Source organism: Falco peregrinus, chromosome 5 (genome assembly GCF_023634155.1).
Source record: "Falco peregrinus isolate bFalPer1 chromosome 5, bFalPer1.pri, whole genome shotgun sequence".
Lineage (NCBI taxonomy): Eukaryota > Metazoa > Chordata > Aves > Falconiformes > Falconidae > Falco > Falco peregrinus.
In genome coordinates, this window is record NC_073725.1 from 108,814,447 (window position 1) to 108,832,185 (window position 17,739).

At 55.2% G+C, this 17,739-nt stretch overlaps 1 protein-coding gene across 5 annotated transcripts in view; it reads left to right on the forward strand.

The window, feature by feature from the left end:
• The window catches only part of STAB1 (stabilin 1), a 57,849-nt gene extending 40,293 nt beyond the window's left edge, over positions 1-17,556 (forward strand). For all 5 annotated transcript variants that reach the window (XM_055805836.1, XM_055805835.1, XM_055805834.1 and 2 more), the window contains 32 exons: positions 586-781; positions 1,225-1,320; positions 1,545-1,590; positions 2,293-2,372; positions 3,316-3,441; positions 4,211-4,284; positions 4,639-4,713; positions 5,310-5,429; positions 6,436-6,483; positions 6,610-6,693; positions 6,780-6,926; positions 7,087-7,224; positions 7,882-7,941; positions 8,047-8,223; positions 8,772-8,858; positions 9,351-9,497; positions 9,668-9,733; positions 10,287-10,512; positions 11,112-11,261; positions 12,117-12,221; positions 12,660-12,767; positions 12,949-13,142; positions 13,788-13,932; positions 14,404-14,537; positions 14,814-14,979; positions 15,216-15,322; positions 15,538-15,657; positions 16,074-16,226; positions 16,349-16,468; positions 16,730-16,876; positions 17,239-17,382; positions 17,456-17,556. In XM_055805836.1, coding sequence (XP_055661811.1) covers positions 586-781; positions 1,225-1,320; positions 1,545-1,590; positions 2,293-2,372; positions 3,316-3,441; positions 4,211-4,284; positions 4,639-4,713; positions 5,310-5,429; positions 6,436-6,483; positions 6,610-6,693; positions 6,780-6,926; positions 7,087-7,224; positions 7,882-7,941; positions 8,047-8,223; positions 8,772-8,858; positions 9,351-9,497; positions 9,668-9,733; positions 10,287-10,512; positions 11,112-11,261; positions 12,117-12,221; positions 12,660-12,767; positions 12,949-13,142; positions 13,788-13,932; positions 14,404-14,537; positions 14,814-14,979; positions 15,216-15,322; positions 15,538-15,657; positions 16,074-16,226; positions 16,349-16,468; positions 16,730-16,876; positions 17,239-17,382; positions 17,456-17,506 — 3,837 coding nt within the window. In that variant the 3' untranslated portion in view covers positions 17,507-17,556. The remainder of the gene's footprint in view (positions 1-585; positions 782-1,224; positions 1,321-1,544; positions 1,591-2,292; positions 2,373-3,315; positions 3,442-4,210; positions 4,285-4,638; positions 4,714-5,309; positions 5,430-6,435; positions 6,484-6,609; positions 6,694-6,779; positions 6,927-7,086; positions 7,225-7,881; positions 7,942-8,046; positions 8,224-8,771; positions 8,859-9,350; positions 9,498-9,667; positions 9,734-10,286; positions 10,513-11,111; positions 11,262-12,116; positions 12,222-12,659; positions 12,768-12,948; positions 13,143-13,787; positions 13,933-14,403; positions 14,538-14,813; positions 14,980-15,215; positions 15,323-15,537; positions 15,658-16,073; positions 16,227-16,348; positions 16,469-16,729; positions 16,877-17,238; positions 17,383-17,455) is intronic.
• The last annotated feature ends 183 nt before the right edge of the window (positions 17,557-17,739 follow it).

Sequence of the window (17,739 nt, forward strand, 5' to 3'; positions counted from 1 at the left end):
AAAGACTTGTGTGAATTTGAGCTCTTACTGATACTGAAGCACTTAGTGGGAATGAGAGACTGAGGAAAAGGGAGAGAGGGAGCTGGGCGTACCATACTCACATGTAGAGCGTCAGTCAGCTTCTGCGTCCCTTCATTAGACAATGTTTCTCTTCATCCGTACTGTCCACCTTGGTCCCATCATGGTTTCCTCCCTCCATCGGTAGATGGAAAAAGAAGTGAGAACAATTAAATCAGGCTTCTGAACCAATACATCTTCTGGGAGAGCCTCTCTCTGCCCAGCAGAGTCCCTTACTGGTGGGACGCACTAGGGACACAGGCGGGAGGTAGGCTGTGTGGGCACAGGACTGAACATTTACCTCACCAAATGGCCAGTGTTGCTCGAGGGCAGTGTGGACCTTTGTATGAAGATCTGGGCAACAAAGCTCCCCATTTTAGGGGGTTTACTCCATCCCAGCTGTGCACACCTGGCCCTTTCATGCATTGCCAGGTATTATGGCTATCGCATGGTCAAAGGAGTAGAGTAGCTTCCACAAGAAAGCTGCACGAGATGGCTCACCCCAGCTTGTTCTTGTTGGTTTTCCAGAGGTCCGTCTGCTGCCCTGGCTACTACGGACACATGTGTGAGATGTGCCCAGGGAAGCCAGGCCAGTGGTGCTCTGGGAACGGGGAGTGCCAGGACGGCATCGAGGGCAGTGGAGAGTGCCGATGTCTGGAGGGGTTCCATGGCACTGCCTGTGAGATGTGTGAAGTGGGCCGATACGGAGCTGACTGCAAATCAGGTGACACTGATGGCTACCACAGCTTGTCCTGCCCTTGCAAGGGGGAAAAGTGGTCACATCTCAGCCCGTGGGAGGGAAGCAACGACCCAAGACCTCTGAGATAGGAGAATAGCTGACACGCCACTGAGAGAGGGACGGTGGGAGCGAGTGCTTGTGATCAGCCAGAGGGGTGGCCCCATTTTTCATCCTTAAATTAAGGCACGTTGACTGTGCTACACTGCTCATCCTGCTGCCACCCAAACTACAGAAAGTAGAGGCAGGTGGTCTGGTCCTGGGCTTTTTGGCCTGGTAGTGGGGGAACGGGAGCTGATACTCTCGTGATATTTTCCTTATGGCAGTTTGATGCGTTGGATTGGGAACAGAGCAGCCAGCAAAGTGGCAGCAGAACTGCTTGTGAGACCTGGTTGGTTTGACAGTGATGAGTGTTTATATTTCCCCTGCAGAATGTGCCTGTGACAATGGCATATGTAACGATGGACTGCAAGGGGACGGGAGCTGCGAGTGTTTCCCAGGGTGGAAGGGCCCTACCTGCCAAGAAAGTAAGTGAGTGTGAAGGGGCCTGTGGTGTAATACTGCCTTTTTGGCAGAGAAATCTGTGTGATCCTCTTTAGTTGCCAGAGCAATTCTGTGCTAGCCGAGTGAGGTGACCACAGTCACAGTGAGGTGACCGCAGTGAGGCTGTTTGCAGGGTCCTTTACTCTAGACAGCAGAAATGGCCCCAGCAAGTGAAAATACCAAGTCACATTTGTGTTTTCTCTTGCAGGAATCAAGATTGACTTATGCAATAACACTTGCCATCAAATGGCCAAGTAAGTACAGACAAGGAGCTGGGTCGTTCTGAGAAAGCCGTGTGTGTTTGTATGCGTTTTACACACAGGTGATTCGGTGTTTAGGGCTTCGCAGATGGCTGGGAGAAGGTACTCATTAAAGATCATGAATGTCAGTTCCATTCTGGGAACTCTGGTGCTTAGCCGCATCCAGTTTCCCCAAGGATTTTGTCTGAGCATAAATTCTTTCCAAATTCCTTCTGCTTGTGTGGATGGGAGAAAGCAGAGACTCCGAGGTCTGGCCTTATTCAAGCCCAGTCTGGCTGTATTCATGGAGCAAATCAACCAGTATTTACAAGCCCTTTCTGCCTTGCCTGCCCTTGCCAAGGAATTAAATATGCTGATGGGCTGTGATAACTCCCTCTTGGTGCCTTCTCCATCCATTATCTGGTCTTCTATTTTGTGCTACCGGGACCCAGCCGTCTCCGTTGTACCGTGCGGAAGCACGTGGGCATGGCAAAGGTGCACTGTGTGAGGTGTGAAGCCTGTGCCTGGGGGCCAGCTCCCTGGCCAGCGTGACTTGAGTATTTGGTGCGGTAAAGAAATGGATGGCAGCTACAGGCATCTTCCTCCTGTGGTCATTGTGGTCTCTGATTTGCATATGCCAGGCTCATATAGTGTTTCCCAGTGGCCAAGCAAATCAGGAGGTGTCATCTGTGATTGTTTATCCCTTTCTTGTTTCAGCTGCCTCAATAGTTCTGCAGATTCCCCACCTATGTGCTTCTGCTCCGCTGGATACACAGGGAATGGGACCCATTGCACAGGTACAGGCAGCAAGTGTGGGCAAGGTTCAAGGCTTGAAACACCTGCTGAAAGTTAGGGGGGAGGGTTGTTTGTGAAATAAATGGCATGGTATTGCTAGGGGAAAGATCATTCAAACCTTTTTCCTCTCAGCTATCCACCATGAACTCTGCCATGCTTTGGCAGAGAATTTTTCCAGTCTGGAACTTAGTATGGGATGCTTTTCATGTTGCTAGAGCCTGTGAGAGAGGAATAAAAAGGCAGGCAAGAGTAGCAGGGCAGTTCTTACTGCTTGTGGAGCGAGATGCACGTGAAGGGGTTCTGTTAGTTCTGAGATCACAGCAATGGTGGCAAAGATAAAGCAATTTTGGCCATGAATCCTTGGAATACCGATGCTTCAATTTGCTAGAATGTTGTGCTCCTCCTGTTTGTTGGCTATGCCAAGATCAGGTAGAAGCAGTGCAGCAGTTACACCAAAATGAGGTAGGATTTGGGGATACTGCTCTAGAGCTACATACAAACCTGGTCTACGTCAAAAGCAAATGGACCACAAAAACCCACTCAGAGTGATAGACCTGTAACGGTCAAAACACTGGCAGACATCACAGTTTCTTTTTGGTATTGCCGTTGTTTGAAAAGGAGTGAGGAGGGGGGAGGAAAAATAATATTTACATTGTACAGGAGAATATTTTTTTTTTTTCATCTACCATTCATCCTCAGTGAGCAAATGCTGTGACAGAAAGACTTCTCAGACCAGTTTGGGGGTTACTTGAGCTCAGCATGACTTTTGGATTGGCCTCTCTCAGGTCCGGGAGAGGCCCCATGCCTTTAAAGGACCTACAGTTCCATTGAGAAACAAAGGGACTTTAATAAGATGTTGTGATTTTGTTAAGATGGTCATTCTGGCACAGTTCATCTTTCCTAAATGCTCGGAGCTGATTCTGCTTCTCTTGTCCGTGGTCACAGAAATAGATCCATGCATTAGCGACCACGGTGGCTGCTCCATACATGCTGTGTGTACTAAAGTGTCCCCAGGAGAGAGAACCTGTGTTTGTAAGGAGGGCTACGCTGGAGATGGGACGCTCTGCATGGGTGAGTGCTCAGCGCATGTTTTGGCGATAGCAGTGAAGCAAAAGGGAATTTCAGGCTAAAAGCATTAAAATTTCAGGTCCAAGTATTGAGCAACTCAATTCTCCTTTCGCTTTGCTCATGCAGTGGTTATTTCAAAGCAAGTAATTGCTGGTTGATCTTGATTCAACTGTCTTTTTGCTTTTTGTTGAGGTGTATGCACACATATGTGTACATGCATGCATATGTACCTGTGGGTAGCTGCTCAGCGTTCTCCCAAGTCATGATTAGTGAAGTGGTCACCACTGTCCCAGCACAGCGCCACACAAAACTGGGCAGAGAGCCCATGCTGCCCTTGGAACCTGTCTCACTAGATGGCCTCAGACCAGTGTTTTGGTCTCAAACCAAAAGAGCCCTGAGAGGTTTCTTGCCCTGATGCATGTCGTCAAGAGGTCCAGAGACAGAGGGTAAGAATAGTCTCCCACAGAGATGCTCTGGGATGAAGATGGAGATGTGGGAGTGTCCAGTCCTTTCAGATCCTTGAAAGCACACCCAGGCAGGCGTGGGATTTTCTGTGGGCAGATTTATCACAACTCAAGAGACCCGCACGTGGCAGGAGTAGAACTTGCGGTCGTACCCTATTCCTCTGCCATCACGAGTCACTTTTCCACCAAAATGTTTGCCAAACTGGGAAGGTCCTCCCTGTTTGTTTCCTGATACCTCTTTGGGTCACCCGTTCCCAGCTTCCTTAAGAAGCCCCCAGCAATAATGTGGCCTTATTTTTTTGCTGCAGAAATTGATCTCTGTCTCGAAAGCAACGGGGGCTGTCACAGCAATGCAGAGTGCGTTAAAACAGGCCCAAGGAAGGTGAGTATTTAAGAAGGATGTCAGGGCAAGGTTATTATGGAGGTTATCACAGCTGTGTAATTTGCTTAGAGACAATCCTTTCCACCGCAGTGCGCTGCTTTGTGCTTATTACCTTCCACGTAAAACATTTGCCTGGAAGGGCATGAAAAGATTACTGTTTCCTTGAAAGCAGATGCCTTCTGTTGGCCAGAGGCTGGAGACAATCGCAAGTTCTATTTGTTGTTGACACAAGCATGGTTATTCATGAATGCAGCAATGGGTGCCACACCACATGCACTCCACCCAGCTCAGCTGTTGTGTGTTTCCTTTATCGGTTGGAGTTTCAGCCTGAGCTTCTGTCTGTTCTGCCTGCAGGTTGCCTGCAACTGCCTGCCTGGTTACCGTGGGGATGGTGTGAGCCAGTGCAACCCCATAAACCTGTGTGAACAGGTATGTCTGCATTTTGCTGTTACCAGAGGTGAAGGCCACTGCCTTGAAGCATTCCTTTCTCCCAACAGTTAAGAGCAAGAAGAGGGTTAGCCTGCTTGTTTAGAGCTGGCTGTCTTGCCTGTTCACCTACCAAAGGGATTTCATGGTGTGTTTGGTTTCCATTGCCTCTCGCAATGACCTGCAAGCATGTGAGCCACCTGGCACTCTCTGTTGTGGGAGAAGCAGTGTGGAAACCGTGACAGGGCTGGAGGCATGTGGGCTTGTTTCTCTGCATCCATTTTGTGTAGGACATACTAAAAAGCTTAAGAGTAATCTGTGCCCACGGCATCGCTGCCGTGTCAAAATGTCTCTCTGAATCATGGGGTTTGTCATCACTCTGTGTCCCAAAGTGAGGTCTGAAAGTCTTTTTTCTTGGGAGGATTTGGTGCTGAAAAGCCCTTGAGGATTTGGGTGAGGTTTAATCTAAGGCACTAAACAGATGGGAGGAATGGTTTCCTTTCCACTGGACAGGATGCAGTTAGCAGCTTCCACATGTAAGCAGCCGTTCAAACTGTTGGCGATGCACCTCCACGCAAGCCTTTTGCTTTCCTTGCTAGAACAACGGGGGCTGTAGTCCATTTGGGCTCTGCAAGTACACAGGCCCTGGCACTCGAAACTGCTCCTGCTCTTGGCACAGTATCGGAGATGGCTTCATCTGCCGTGGCAAAGTGTATCAGGTGAGAAGCATGACAGCGTCTTTTGTGTCTGGGCCCCTGCCCTGCAGCAAACCGCTCCCTCCCCTCGAGTGTAAGCTGCAGGTTAGCAGATCTGTAGTATCACACTGACGCGTGTGGTGTAGGAGTGGAGACAGGTACTTTGAGGCAAACTATCCATACATTGTAGGTGTATTTGGTGTGCCGGCTGTGGGAGAGAATCACAGTGAAGCAGCTTTGCTCCAAAGGCAGTCATAATGTGAACACTCAGCTGCTCTGGCCATACCTCTGGGGTGCTATTTTCTTAATGTTATAAGCAAATGGGGATAATTTTTTTTTTCCCCCAAGGGAGCTCACTTCTCCCAGTTTGTGGGATCAGGGCCGGTGTTCCCTGTGGCCGTGTCAGGACTTGGGAGCCGGTCTGGAGGGCAGCAGTCTATCTCCAGCTCTGTTGACAGTACGGCAGCTGTCCTTGGGCAAGCTGGTGACCTTTTCTGGTAGTGGCAAATAAAAGCTATAATCCCCACATCAAAGCTGGGAGAAAAAATGACTCTGTTCTGTGCTTCTGCTCTTACTGAAAGTTAGTGTGGAGAGGAGAGGACATTTGCCCTGCCAAGCCCATGCCTGCCCCTCTGTACAGCATCCCAGAACTGGCAGTGGCAGCACAGTGAAGTTAAAGCGGAGGTTTCGTGAAGCGCTCGAGCTCTCCCATGAGCACGGGGCAGTTACACCTATGAGACCGCTGCTGCAGATGCAGCCGGCTTTCATCTCTCTGTCTGCTCCATTCTGCATCCGCACCTGCAGTGTGAACGGTCTAAGCAGAGGTCAGTCTGCTTTGTAACCTCCACATCATCTGTGCCTGCAGTGCTGGCAAGGGAGGGAGGGAAAGGTCACTGTGGTGTGTCAGGAGAACTGGTGTCTCATTGGGGTGGGACAGATACCTGGAGCAGGAGGAGTAGGTCACTGCGCTGGCTGGTGGGGAGCAAGTGGAAGGGACTCTGCTGACATCAACTGTTTCTCTTTGTTTAAGGAGCTCGGAAGGATCGAAGATGCATCCATGTTCTTTAAGATGATACTGGTTGGTGACAAACAGCTTTGTCCTTGTCTCTGTGTATTAAATCCCACTTAGGGTTTTCTGCAAAGGGTCTCGCTAACTGGAACCACGTTTTCTGTTTCCCTTCCCACAAATGCTCTTCTACCACAGGCAGAAAACATCAAGGAGCTCAGCGGGGTAGGGCCTTTCACTGTCTTTGTCCCACGCACAGATTTCATAGGGAACACCACAATGGTAAGTGTCCTCCCATCCCAAGTGCCCCCTGCCTCCGCAAGGCAAAGTGCCCCCAGCATTACCTCACTCTTTTTCTGTGTCTGCAGTTTGAGGAGTGGAGGAGCAGGGGTCTCCTCCGGGACCTGCTTCGCTACCACATGGTGGGTTGCCAGAAATTGCTGTCTGGTGACCTGGAAGCCCTGGAGTCTGTTACTTCTTTATCTGGCCACAAACTAAAGATCACAGTGAAAGAGGTAGTTCTCTGCCACGGTTCCCTTCCCTGCCCCCCCTTGTCACTTTCTCTGTCATTTGAAGTCCACTGTGGTTGTGACAAGTGACTTGCCTAGGGCCCACAGATGCCTCACAGGGCCGTGCCGTGGGTGTGAATACCTCATCGTATCCCTTCTCTCTCAGAATAGCATCTATCTCAATGAGGAAGCCAAAGTGGTGGTGAGTGACATCATCGGCGTGAATGGGGTCATTCATTTCATCAACAAGATCCTCATTCCAAGCGACCTGGTGGACCGTAACATTTCCTCAAAGATCTCACGGGTAAGGCTGAAGCCGTCACTGTGCCCTGATAACTGCTGTGGTGAGGACAGGGCTAGGATCTTTTTCCCAGCAGCTGTGATAGCGCTGTCCCTGAGAAGCCCTCAGCCCAAGGCCACGTGGGATGCTCTTCCTCCATGTTTCCATCTGCGTAGGGATTGTCTGAAGGCACGGATTTAGCTTGTGAAGGTGACAGCATTTGTGGCGTAGCCGTATGTGGGACAGAAGGACCCTTATCCTTCACTAGGGAACAACATCACTGGATGTGGGCAGGGGGATCACGTCCCATGCCAAGCATCACACTCCTTTTCCAGTGCAGAGCAGATTGCAGCATGAGATTGCCAACGTCTCTCTGGTACTCCTCAAACACGCGCTAGGAGCTTATAGATGCTGTGTTTTACAGAAGATAACACGTTTTCTGTACAGTGCAAGAAAGCGCTGAAATTCATCCCAGCTCCTGCCATAGCAGCGTCTACCCAGGATGAATCAGCAATGTGGCAGGTGCTGAATGCTGCCAAATCCATCAGCATGATGATGACGGAGATAAACTTGTGTTTAGCTACTGTAGTTGTTAACAATCTGGTTTCTCCCCTGCATTGCTGCTCCAGGTCCTGGAGGGGGACCTCTCGGTGACAGTTGTTTGCTTTCTTTTCTCTGCAGCAAAATATCACGGAAGTGGCAGAGGCCTTTGGGTACACCATTTATAGCAAGCTGCTGCAGGTGAGTGACCCGACTCCTGCTGCTCTGTGGGGAGGTGGTGTGTACATGTGCACGTTCAGTTTTGGCTTGTGGCTTTTTCTTTGTATCCCCTCTTATCTTGGACAGGATGCGGAGCTGCTGCCACTGGTTAATGACCCCCTGCATAGACCCTTCACCATGCTGTGGCCCACAGATGCTGCATTTAATGCCCTCTCGGAGAAAAGGCAGAAGTGGCTGTACCGCAGAGAGCACCGGGACGTGCTGGCCTCCTACCTCAAAGCACACATGATCAGAGACACAAAGGTAAATGTGACAACAAACAGGCTCGTACATCCCAAGGCCACATGTGGTGCCACTGCCTGCCTATGGTTAGGCCAGAGCAACCCCGTCAAATATTTTGCTGCTGTAGAACATGCAGCATATTAGTTTTCTTGAGAAGACCCAAAGCTGTTTGAGCATTTGAGGAAACTGCTGCTTCATCGTGAACCTCTGCTGCAGCGTGGCTGAGCTGCAGCTTCTGTCATCGGCTTCCTGGGGAGGCCACATCACTGCCAGAGTGTCAGTGCGGGGCTTACAAACGGGCTCCTGCCTGCAGGGGTGACGGACAGGGGAAGAGTCCAGCTGAGCAAAACAAGGTCCTGCTAATGCACACTGGTCTCTCGCTGTTCAGAAATCTGGGACTAACCCACCATAGTTATGCTGACCCACCTCCGCTGGCTTCATGTGCTGACACATCACACTCCCTCTCGGTGTGGCTGCTGACCCCTGTCCTCACCGGGCAGCATCCTGTCAGAAGTATGAACTGCCAGTTTTGCCCCTCTCTCCCTTCACATTCTTCTTTTTCCCTTTAGATTGTTGCTGGCAATGTGCCCCAAGTCAAATCCACACGGACCATGCATGGCTCCACCATCTCATTCAGCTGCAGCGAAACGCACGTGGTGAGTGATGGCGATGCTGGGCTCGGCTTTCCGCTAAATGTCCCTGGGCATTGGCCACGGGGCAACTGACGCTCCGTGTTGGTCGCCGGCAGGAAGCGAAGGCAGAGCTGGGGTGCTGGCAGGCTGGGACACCCCCTTCCCCTGGCTACAGCTGAGCCTGCAGAGAGGCTCAGGACTCTGTGGCCAGCTGGCAGGACAGTGCAGAGCCACGTGGTACCTGCACGTGCGCTTCATGATGACCGGGTTGCAAAACCAACCGCATGGTGTCATGACCTTTACAGAGCAAATGTTGCAAGGGCAGAGGCCATTTTTTAGGAGAGATGGCCAAGAAAAGTGGCGATCAGGAAGAGTGGTCAAGGACATGAGCACAGAGATTTTGGAGAGTTTTTGAGGTGATTGAGAAGCCGTGGCAGCCAGGAAAGGCAACTTTTGGGTGGTGCAGCCAGGATTTAGGAGATGCCAGGACCACAAACTGCTTTCTTCCTCTGGTAGGGGGAGCTTCTGGTGGGGAACGGCGATGCCACCATCATCCAGAGGCACATGGAATTCAACGGGGGCATTGCTTATGGCATTGATAGGCTGTTGGAGCCACCGGATCTGGGATCTCGGTGTGACGAGTTCATCTTTGTTGAGCTGCAGGTGAGCACTTGGGATGAGGCCAGTGAGGACCTGTGCCACCTCCTGAGCCCCATGCCTGGGAAGAGGGATGTCAGGAGGGCTTGCTGCTCTTCCTCAGCAAAGCTCCGAGCAGCTGAAAGAGGCAGAAGCACGTACTGAGTTGTTGTGAGGTTTCTTTCTCCCCTCCACAGGGATCTACAGAGAGCTGCGGACTCTGTGGCTTCGAGCCACCCTGCCCTGATGGCTCCATTCAACGGGTAAAGCTCACAGCTTTGTCACCAAGGAGGCCTGTTACGGGGCTGATGACAATATGTTTTAGCAGCAAAATGAAGGCATACCGGCCCGGGGGAGTCCCTTAGCTTGGTCACGTTGCCCATGCCTTGCCCCAGGTCACGCAGTCCCATAAGGCTGGAGCTGGGCTGAGTAACATGGGGTCAGGGGCTCCAGTGGTCTTTGGTCCATCCCTATGTGGGTGACAGTGGCTGCAGGGGTCCCTGCGGATGCACTAGGGGCTTCTCTGGGTGCTTTACAGTCAAGTTGCTCAGCCTGGCTGCTGGAGATGAGCCAGGGATCAGACAGATCCCTTAGGGGGCAATGGTTGTACCCCACTCCCAGTGCATCGCCCATTGTCTTTGCCGGGCTTCTGGCATGTCCGTGAGGTACATCTGTGGCTCCTCTGCCACCAGCCCCACTGCACGTTAGGAAGCCTCTGTTACTTGTCATAAAGCTGAATGAGCGACGCAAGAAAAATCAAGGCGAGGCATCAGTGACCAATGTGGCAAACTCTGTATTTTGCCTGTTTCCTCGCAGGGGGAAACCAGGCGCTGCTACTATTATGGAAACCAGCTGCTGAGAAACACTTTTCTGTTTCACCGCAACTCCCTGTTGCGGCCGTCCTGGCCACCCTCCCCGTGGGACCCCTTCAGAAGACACTTCTCTTCCAGGGGGCCTCTGAAACGAGGCTGCAGGAGGAGCTGCGTTTCCACCCAGTGGGTCCCTCAGTGCTGTGCGAACCACTATGGCCGTGACTGTCGGGGTAAGGAACCACACGACCCGTTCCTGCCCCGGGACCTTTCTCTTGTGGGAAGGTGGCGTAACTGGTTCAGCACAGACATCTGGTGTCCATGAACGTGCTTCCCTGGAGAACGCTGGTCAAAACCTCAGGCTGGGAGCCCCAGTCTTGTGGAGCGTGCAGGGGACGATCCCCCGGGAGTGCACATGGATGGTATCGTAACAGGGAATTCCCTTTCCATGGAGAACCACTTGTCTGCACGGAGAGCCCTGGGCACAGGGCTGCTGGGGGTGGCTGTCAGACATGTCACTCACCCCTCGACGTTCCCAGTGCTCCTCCGTTCCCTGGTATCTCTGCTTTGAGCATGGGCAGGTTTCACACCCTTGGATGAGTCTGCTGCCGGGTTAGCATGGGGCAGGCCGGCACAGACTCAGCATGTTGCAGCAGAGGGTCTTCCCAGGCTGGAAGCTATGCCAGATTTGTCCCTCTTGCCCCTGTTCCTAAGGTTTATTGTCACGAGATGTCCCCAGCACTCACTCCCCAGACTGCCGAGCAGGCACTGGTCACCCCTGGGCACAGGGTCACTTTGTCACCGCAGCCTCACTAAGGTGCCCCATTTGCAGCGTGCCCAGGAGGGCTGGAGGCACCCTGCAGTAACCGTGGTACCTGCGATGACAAAATCGGTGGCTCGGGGAGATGCAACTGCAGCCAGGCTTTCATCGGGACCAGCTGTGAGCTGTGCGCGCCGGGCAGATACGGGCCAGACTGCCGAGGTAAGGGGGAGGCTGTGGGGCGGCAGCGATGCAGAGGGTCTGTGCAGAGGTGGCTGCGGCACATGGTGCTACTTGGAGAGGGAGGAGGTGCTGGGCTGACCTCTTCGCAGCGTAGAGCACGGGAGCCAGTGCTGCCACTTCGGTCCCCACGATGCTTGGGTCAGGGCTCTGGGGCTGGGGACATCCCTTCCTGGGCTTTTGGTTGGACAGCCGGTAATCCAGCTGTAGTTTGAGAAGCCGGGGTGGCACGTGCCAGGAGCTGTGGCCAGTGCAGCCATGCTGCTGACGGCCTCACCTCTGTGCCAGGGCCACGGGGTCAAAGACCCCTTGTTTGTCAAGTACAGCTGAGAGCCCCAGTCTGGCAGAAAGTATTAAGGTGTATTTTGAGCTGTGGGGAAAATCTGTATGTTGTGATGAACCCTATTCAGAAAGAGCATCTCCTGGGACGTGCTCAGCAGGGACCTGTGCCCCTGTGAGGCAAAGGGAAGGAAAAGGCAATCCCCCATCCCCCCACCCCAAGCTGGATTTTACGAGGTCTTCAGGAATGTTTTTGATGCCTGTGTGTTTGCAGGGACTCGGAGTGGAAAACACATCTCTAGAAATGCTGAGAGGAGGGGAATGACAGGGGTTTGTGGGTGCAGAGGGGCTGCCCCTCCTTCACGAAGGGTGCATGTTGCAGGGCGGGGGGGCCAGGGCTGGCAGTGCCAGGAAGGGATGTGTGTACCGCTGCGCCTGCCTTCCCGGAGTGCCCACACAAGCCACGTTTCTGCTGTGTGGTTGTCCCATGGCCTGAGCGTGGCCTTTCACTGCCACCAAGGCAGATGCTGTGACAGTGTTTTTATCCATTCCTCACAGAGTGTAACTGTACTGAGAACGGCGTGTGCAACGGAGGACTGCATGGCGATGGCTTCTGCTTCTGTGCCGAGGGCTGGACTGGAGACCGCTGTGAAATCCGACTAGGTGAGGGATGCCAAGCCCCACCGCCCGCTGTTCCCTGGGACCGAGCGCCATAAGGCTGCTTTCCCAATAGCTGGATTGTTCAAGCAGCTGCTCAGAAATACCTCCAAAAAGGAGTTCTCAGTTGTGGGGCTCATCCTGACATCTGGCCCGTGCTGATGGATTTCACAAGGGTTCGGGCGATCAGGAGGAGGAAAGCTGTATTTGATCATGAACAAGTCCCTGAGCTCAGAGGTGCTCCAAGAAGAGGGTGAGGTGAAGGCCTGAGGTGTATGTGATGGAGTAACGGTCCTCTGCGTTTGGGCAAGGCGTCTGCAGAAAAGCACAGGGGGAGAGAGGGGGGAGCGTGGGGCAGGTGGCCTGGGGCAGAGGCTGGGGAGGGCAGCTGTGCCCATGTTGCAGCCCTGGGATCTTTCTGAGCTGTGTGCATTCTGGTTTCAGTGATGACGCCCACCTGCTCTCCACCGTGCCACCCCCATGCCACCTGCCGCTCCAGCAACCTCTGCGAATGCAACCTACACTATGAAGGAGACGGGAGAATGTGCTCAGGTAGGGGGGGGCACGAGGGGCTGGGGTGGACGGGTGGTGAGCGGAGGGGAAAGCAGACAACACAGCAAGGCAACAGGTGACCATCTCCCGCTGCCATATTGGTGTGACAGCTGGCAGGACAGACAGACAGACGCCCAGGACACCGTGTATTTCAGTTACCCTAACACTTGTATCCCTGCAGTGATTGACATGTGCAGCCAGGACAACGGGGGGTGCGCCAGGCACGCACAGTGCACACAGGTTGGTGTGAATGTCTCCTGTGCCTGTGCTCCCGGGTACGGAGGTGATGGCTACGTCTGCGACCCCATAGACAGGTGTGCGGATGGGAGGAATGGGGACTGCAGCCAGCACGCCAGCTGCATCAGCACCGGACCGGTGAGTACATCCCCTAGGTCAGGGAGACCCGCATGCCTGGGAGAACAGCACAGGTGGCTGCTGGGGGATGCTTCAGGCTGCTGGAGGACAGCAATGGGACAGTGTTCCGTTACTGCGGTGCCCTGGCCTGCCCTTCCTCTCCGGTCCCCTCAGCTGCTGCAGTCACCCTGCGGGTCGCTACTGCCAGGCAGGGGCCGTGCCTTCCGTCTGCTGCCTGGCTGTGGGGATGGGCCTGATGAGGCCATTTGTTTCCCATTCGTCTGTCTAAGGGCATAAGCTGGCAGCTGTGGCGTTTTTGGACTGTTTGGGGTCTCGGGGCTGGTCCTTCAGGGACAATGCTGGCCGTTTTTACAGAGGAACCAGAAGATGGGACCGGGGGCATGATGTAGCACAAGAATCATGAGCCACATACCTCGAAGCTCAGTTGTCTTTCAAGCAGCATGGGACAAGGATTCAATGTGACATTTTTTGGTTTGTTTGCAGTTAGACAGAGGCCGCGCAGCCTTTTGTACCTCTGTCATAGTCCCGGCATGCTGTAGAGGTGTTCTGAAGGCTCATCCCCATCTTCACAGGGATACAAGGACCCCCCAGCTGGCATCTGCATGTTGGCACTCACACAAATGCCATTCTTCCTTTGTGCTGCAGAATGAGCGGCGCTGTGAGTGTAAGCGGGGCTACATTGGTGACGGGATCCAGTGCCTTGAAGAGGCCGTGCCCCCCACAGACCGGTGTCTGGAAGACAACGGGCAGTGCCATCGGGAGGCCATTTGCACCGACCTGCATTTTCATGGTGAGTGTCCTCAACCCCGCAGTGCCAGGGATGATGTTCCATGGAGAGGTCACACTCCCTCATCCTTCACCTTCTGGCTGGGGCACCCCTCGGAGAGCTGGAGGGTGGGAAGATCAAGAGGCCGGGGACTCACCTCTGTAGCTTGGTCTGGTTTTCACGTTCCCCTTTTCCCCTACGTGTCATACGGGGAGGACAAGCCATCCTTGTCTGCTCCTGTGTGATGTGTGAGATGGCCTCTGGGGGGTTACACTGCCAGTAAGCACTGACTCCCTGGTGGAAGGCGAGAAGCTCGGAGGAAGCCACGCTGCGTCCCACCTTGCCCTCACTTGAGCATTGTCCACATCCCACCCTCCCATGCAGCAGAGCACCGGCAGCGCCGTCTGTGCTCCCGCAGGGACGCATGCAACCGCCCCAGGGAGGCTGCTCACTCTCTATACTGTACTGATGCTCCCTGGCCACGGTATTTTGCAGATAAGACTATGGGCGTATTTCATCTGCAGTCACCCCGAAAAAAGTATGACTTCACTTACGAGCAGGCTCAGAAGGCCTGTGCCGCAGAAGGTGCTTCCCTGGCCACTTTCCAGCAGCTCTCGGCAGCACAGCAGGTCAGGACAGGGATGCAGAGGTCGGGCAGGGGCTGGCTCCATCGCCTCGTGGGATGGTGACATGCAGTGCTTCTCCCTGGGCTCAGTCCAGCAGTAGCAAGTCCGTGACATGTGGGTGGGTGACTTTTCATCCCCTGGGCCAGGCCCTGGCAGTGCCCAGCCCTTTAGGTGATGGGGGGATGTCGGGTAGGGCTGCACGATGGGAGTGTGCGTCAGGGCAGAAAAGCTGGCCCAGAGATACTATTTTTAATGTAATCATTCATTTTCCTCTGCTAGATGGGATTCCATCTGTGTTTGGTGGGTTGGCTGGACAATGGCACAGCCGGGTACCCCACAGCCTACCCCAACCCCAGCTGTGGGGCTAACCGAGTGGGCATTGTGGACTACGGCTTCCGAAGCAACCTGAGCGAGACCTGGGATGCATTCTGCTATCGGGAGAAGGGTGAGTGGCACGAGCATATTTCCTGGGGGCGGTTCTGTCAGGCATAAGTGGCACGTCAGGGCAGCAGGCAGAGAACTGCCCTTAGAGCATGAGGCGTGGGCGGGCAGGCAGGCACATCCCCCTCGCCATGCCTGTGTCAGGAGGGAACATGCTGCGGGGTATCCAGAAGTTGATGGAGAGGTGATCAGTGTTGGCAGCACCGGCGAGTTAAGTCGCATCTTGGTGTTCCTGTGCAGATCTGATTTGCACCTGCCGTGACGGGTTCGTGGGAGATGGGTATTGGTGCAGTGGCAAACTCCCCGACGTGCTCGCAGACCACGCTCGCTTCTCCACCTTCTATTCCGTAAGTGATGCCCTCCTGGTTCTTCAGTACGTCAGCAGCCAGCAACAAGGTGGAGGGAGGGATCAGCCGTAACAGGGAGAAGTGCACGCATGGCTGAGAGAACAAACCCAGAGGCATTTTCTTTCCAGGGCCGGGGATGTTTCCTGGGCTGGGGAAGGTAACAGCACTGAGCTGCTGGCAATGTGCTGATGGGGAGGATCTCCCATCTTTTCCAGATGTTGCTCGATTTTGCCAATGACACAGAAGAAGGACTGGATTTTTTCACCTATTTGTCTGACGACTCCGCTCCCAAAACTCTCTTTGTCCCTCTGAATTCTGGCTTCGCAGACAATGAAGTAAGCAAGCAGGGATGAGCGGCCACTCGAGGGCACATGGGATGAACTATCGGAGCCCCAGAGGAGATCAGGAGTCCGCCAAAGCTGGCATGATGGCGATGTGAAATAGCGTGGGGAAGGAGGAAGAAGTTAGGTCAGAGGGGACTTCTTGTGGCGCCTAGTCCTACCCCTCACCCAGAAGAGCCATTTAGGTCGGGTTGCTCAGAGCTTTCTCCAGTTGAGCTTTCACTGTTTCTGAGGACAGCGGTCCCCCTTCTCTGCACAGTATTTCTGTGCCGTGTTGCCCATGAACTGAGTTGTCTTGTGGCCATGGAGAATGCCTGGGCTTAGGCCAGGGGGGGGCTGCATACAGCGGGAGGGAAGGGCTGAGAGCCAGCTCAGCTGTTTCTCTTCCCTGCTCCCTGGTGCTTTTTCAGACACTGACAGGAGAAGAACTGAAGCTCCATGTGTCATCCAGCAATGTCATCCTCTTCAGCTTCAACCTCACAACGGGCACCATCATTCCATCCCAGTCAGGATATGACCTCCACGTGTCGGACCTCCCAGTGGGCAACAGTACAGAGCACTCAGTAGGTTTAACCTCAGCAGAGGTCAAAGAAACACCCACAGGGTTTCACCAGAGCTCTTTTGGGACAGGGAACAACGAGGAGGCTTTCTGGTTGGGTGACATCATCTCTGTCCTGTGCTGTAGAATGCCAAGGGGATCAATGACACGATGATTGTGGAGTGGGACATCATAGCTTTCAACGGCATCATTCATGCGATTGCAGAGCCACTGAGGATCCCACCACCCATCATTCATCTTGGTCAGGTGAACGTCTGAGGGCATGAATGGGGAAGGAAGGTGCTGAAACAGGTGGTGCTAGGCCTGGGGGATGGGGACAGGGCCACCAAGTCATCCCGAAGGACTGGCCTCAGCCTCTCTGCTTTCCTGGCATGGCTTGCGTTGGCTGGGCTGCCCACGGTCACACTGGGGAGCCGCAGCAGGATGGCTGTGCGGGAGATCCCATCGTGCTGCCAGGGCCGTGCCCTTCTGGCTCAGGCTGGAGGACGCTGCTCTTTTTTGACGCAGGTGAACGGTGTGGCACGGGCTTCGGGCTCCGTGGCCACGGGGACACTGTCCGCGCTGTGCTTTGCAGCGGTGCTAGCCGCCAGCGCCGGTGCCGCCTACTACTGTGTGAGGCGGCGGCGGCGGGAGGAGCAGTTCGGGTATTTTCAGGTAAGTACGGGCTAGGGAGCAGGCCGTGGGGGCAGCGGCCGCGCTGGAGGGATGGCGGGAGGGGGGGGGGGCCCGGGGGAGCCCGGAGCAGCGGGGGCATGCCCTGCGGGGCGCTGGTGCGGTGGCAGGGGGTGGCCACGTGTGGGAGCGGTGCTGGCGGCAGTGGTGGTTGTTCAGGGGAGCTCCGGGGGGGGAGGGGGCGATGCGGCAGGTGTGCTGAGGGGGGAGGGGGCGCTGAGGGCGGAGGGGGCTCCGCCGGCGCAGCAGGGGGCGGCCGAGGGCCAGGCGCAGCCCGGGTGAGCGAGACCGAGGGAAGGGTGGGAGGGACGCCCCAGCGCTCGAGGCCCCGCCCCTCCCCGCAGGCGGACCTCCGCGCGGACGAGGAGGAGGAGCAGGAGGCGGGGCAACAGCAGCCACCGCCCGCCCCGCCCCGCCCCCAGCGCCCGCTGGTCGCCATCCCCAACCCGCTCTACGGCGGCCACGCGCCCGACTACGAGCCGCTGCACGTGAGCACTGCCCCGCGCCCCCCGCCCCGCCCCCCCCGCCCCGCCCCCCCGCTCACCCCGCTCTCTCCCGCAGGACTCGCTCCTGGCAGACGCCGGCCCCGCCACCCGCCGCCGCCCGCAGTGAGGCGCCGCGCCCGGCCTCGGGGGCGCAGACAAATAAAGAGCTCAGCGCCACCGGCCGTGCCCGCGCCTGCCCCCCGCCGGTACCTGCCGCCCGCCAGCGCCCCGGCAAGCCGGGCCCCCCTCCTGTACCCTTGCGCTGCCCGCCGTCAGTACGAGTCACACCGGCCCCAGCAGCCCTTTCGCCCCATCCAGCCTCCCGCCCCGCCTGCGCTACGGCCGCACGGGGCACAGACT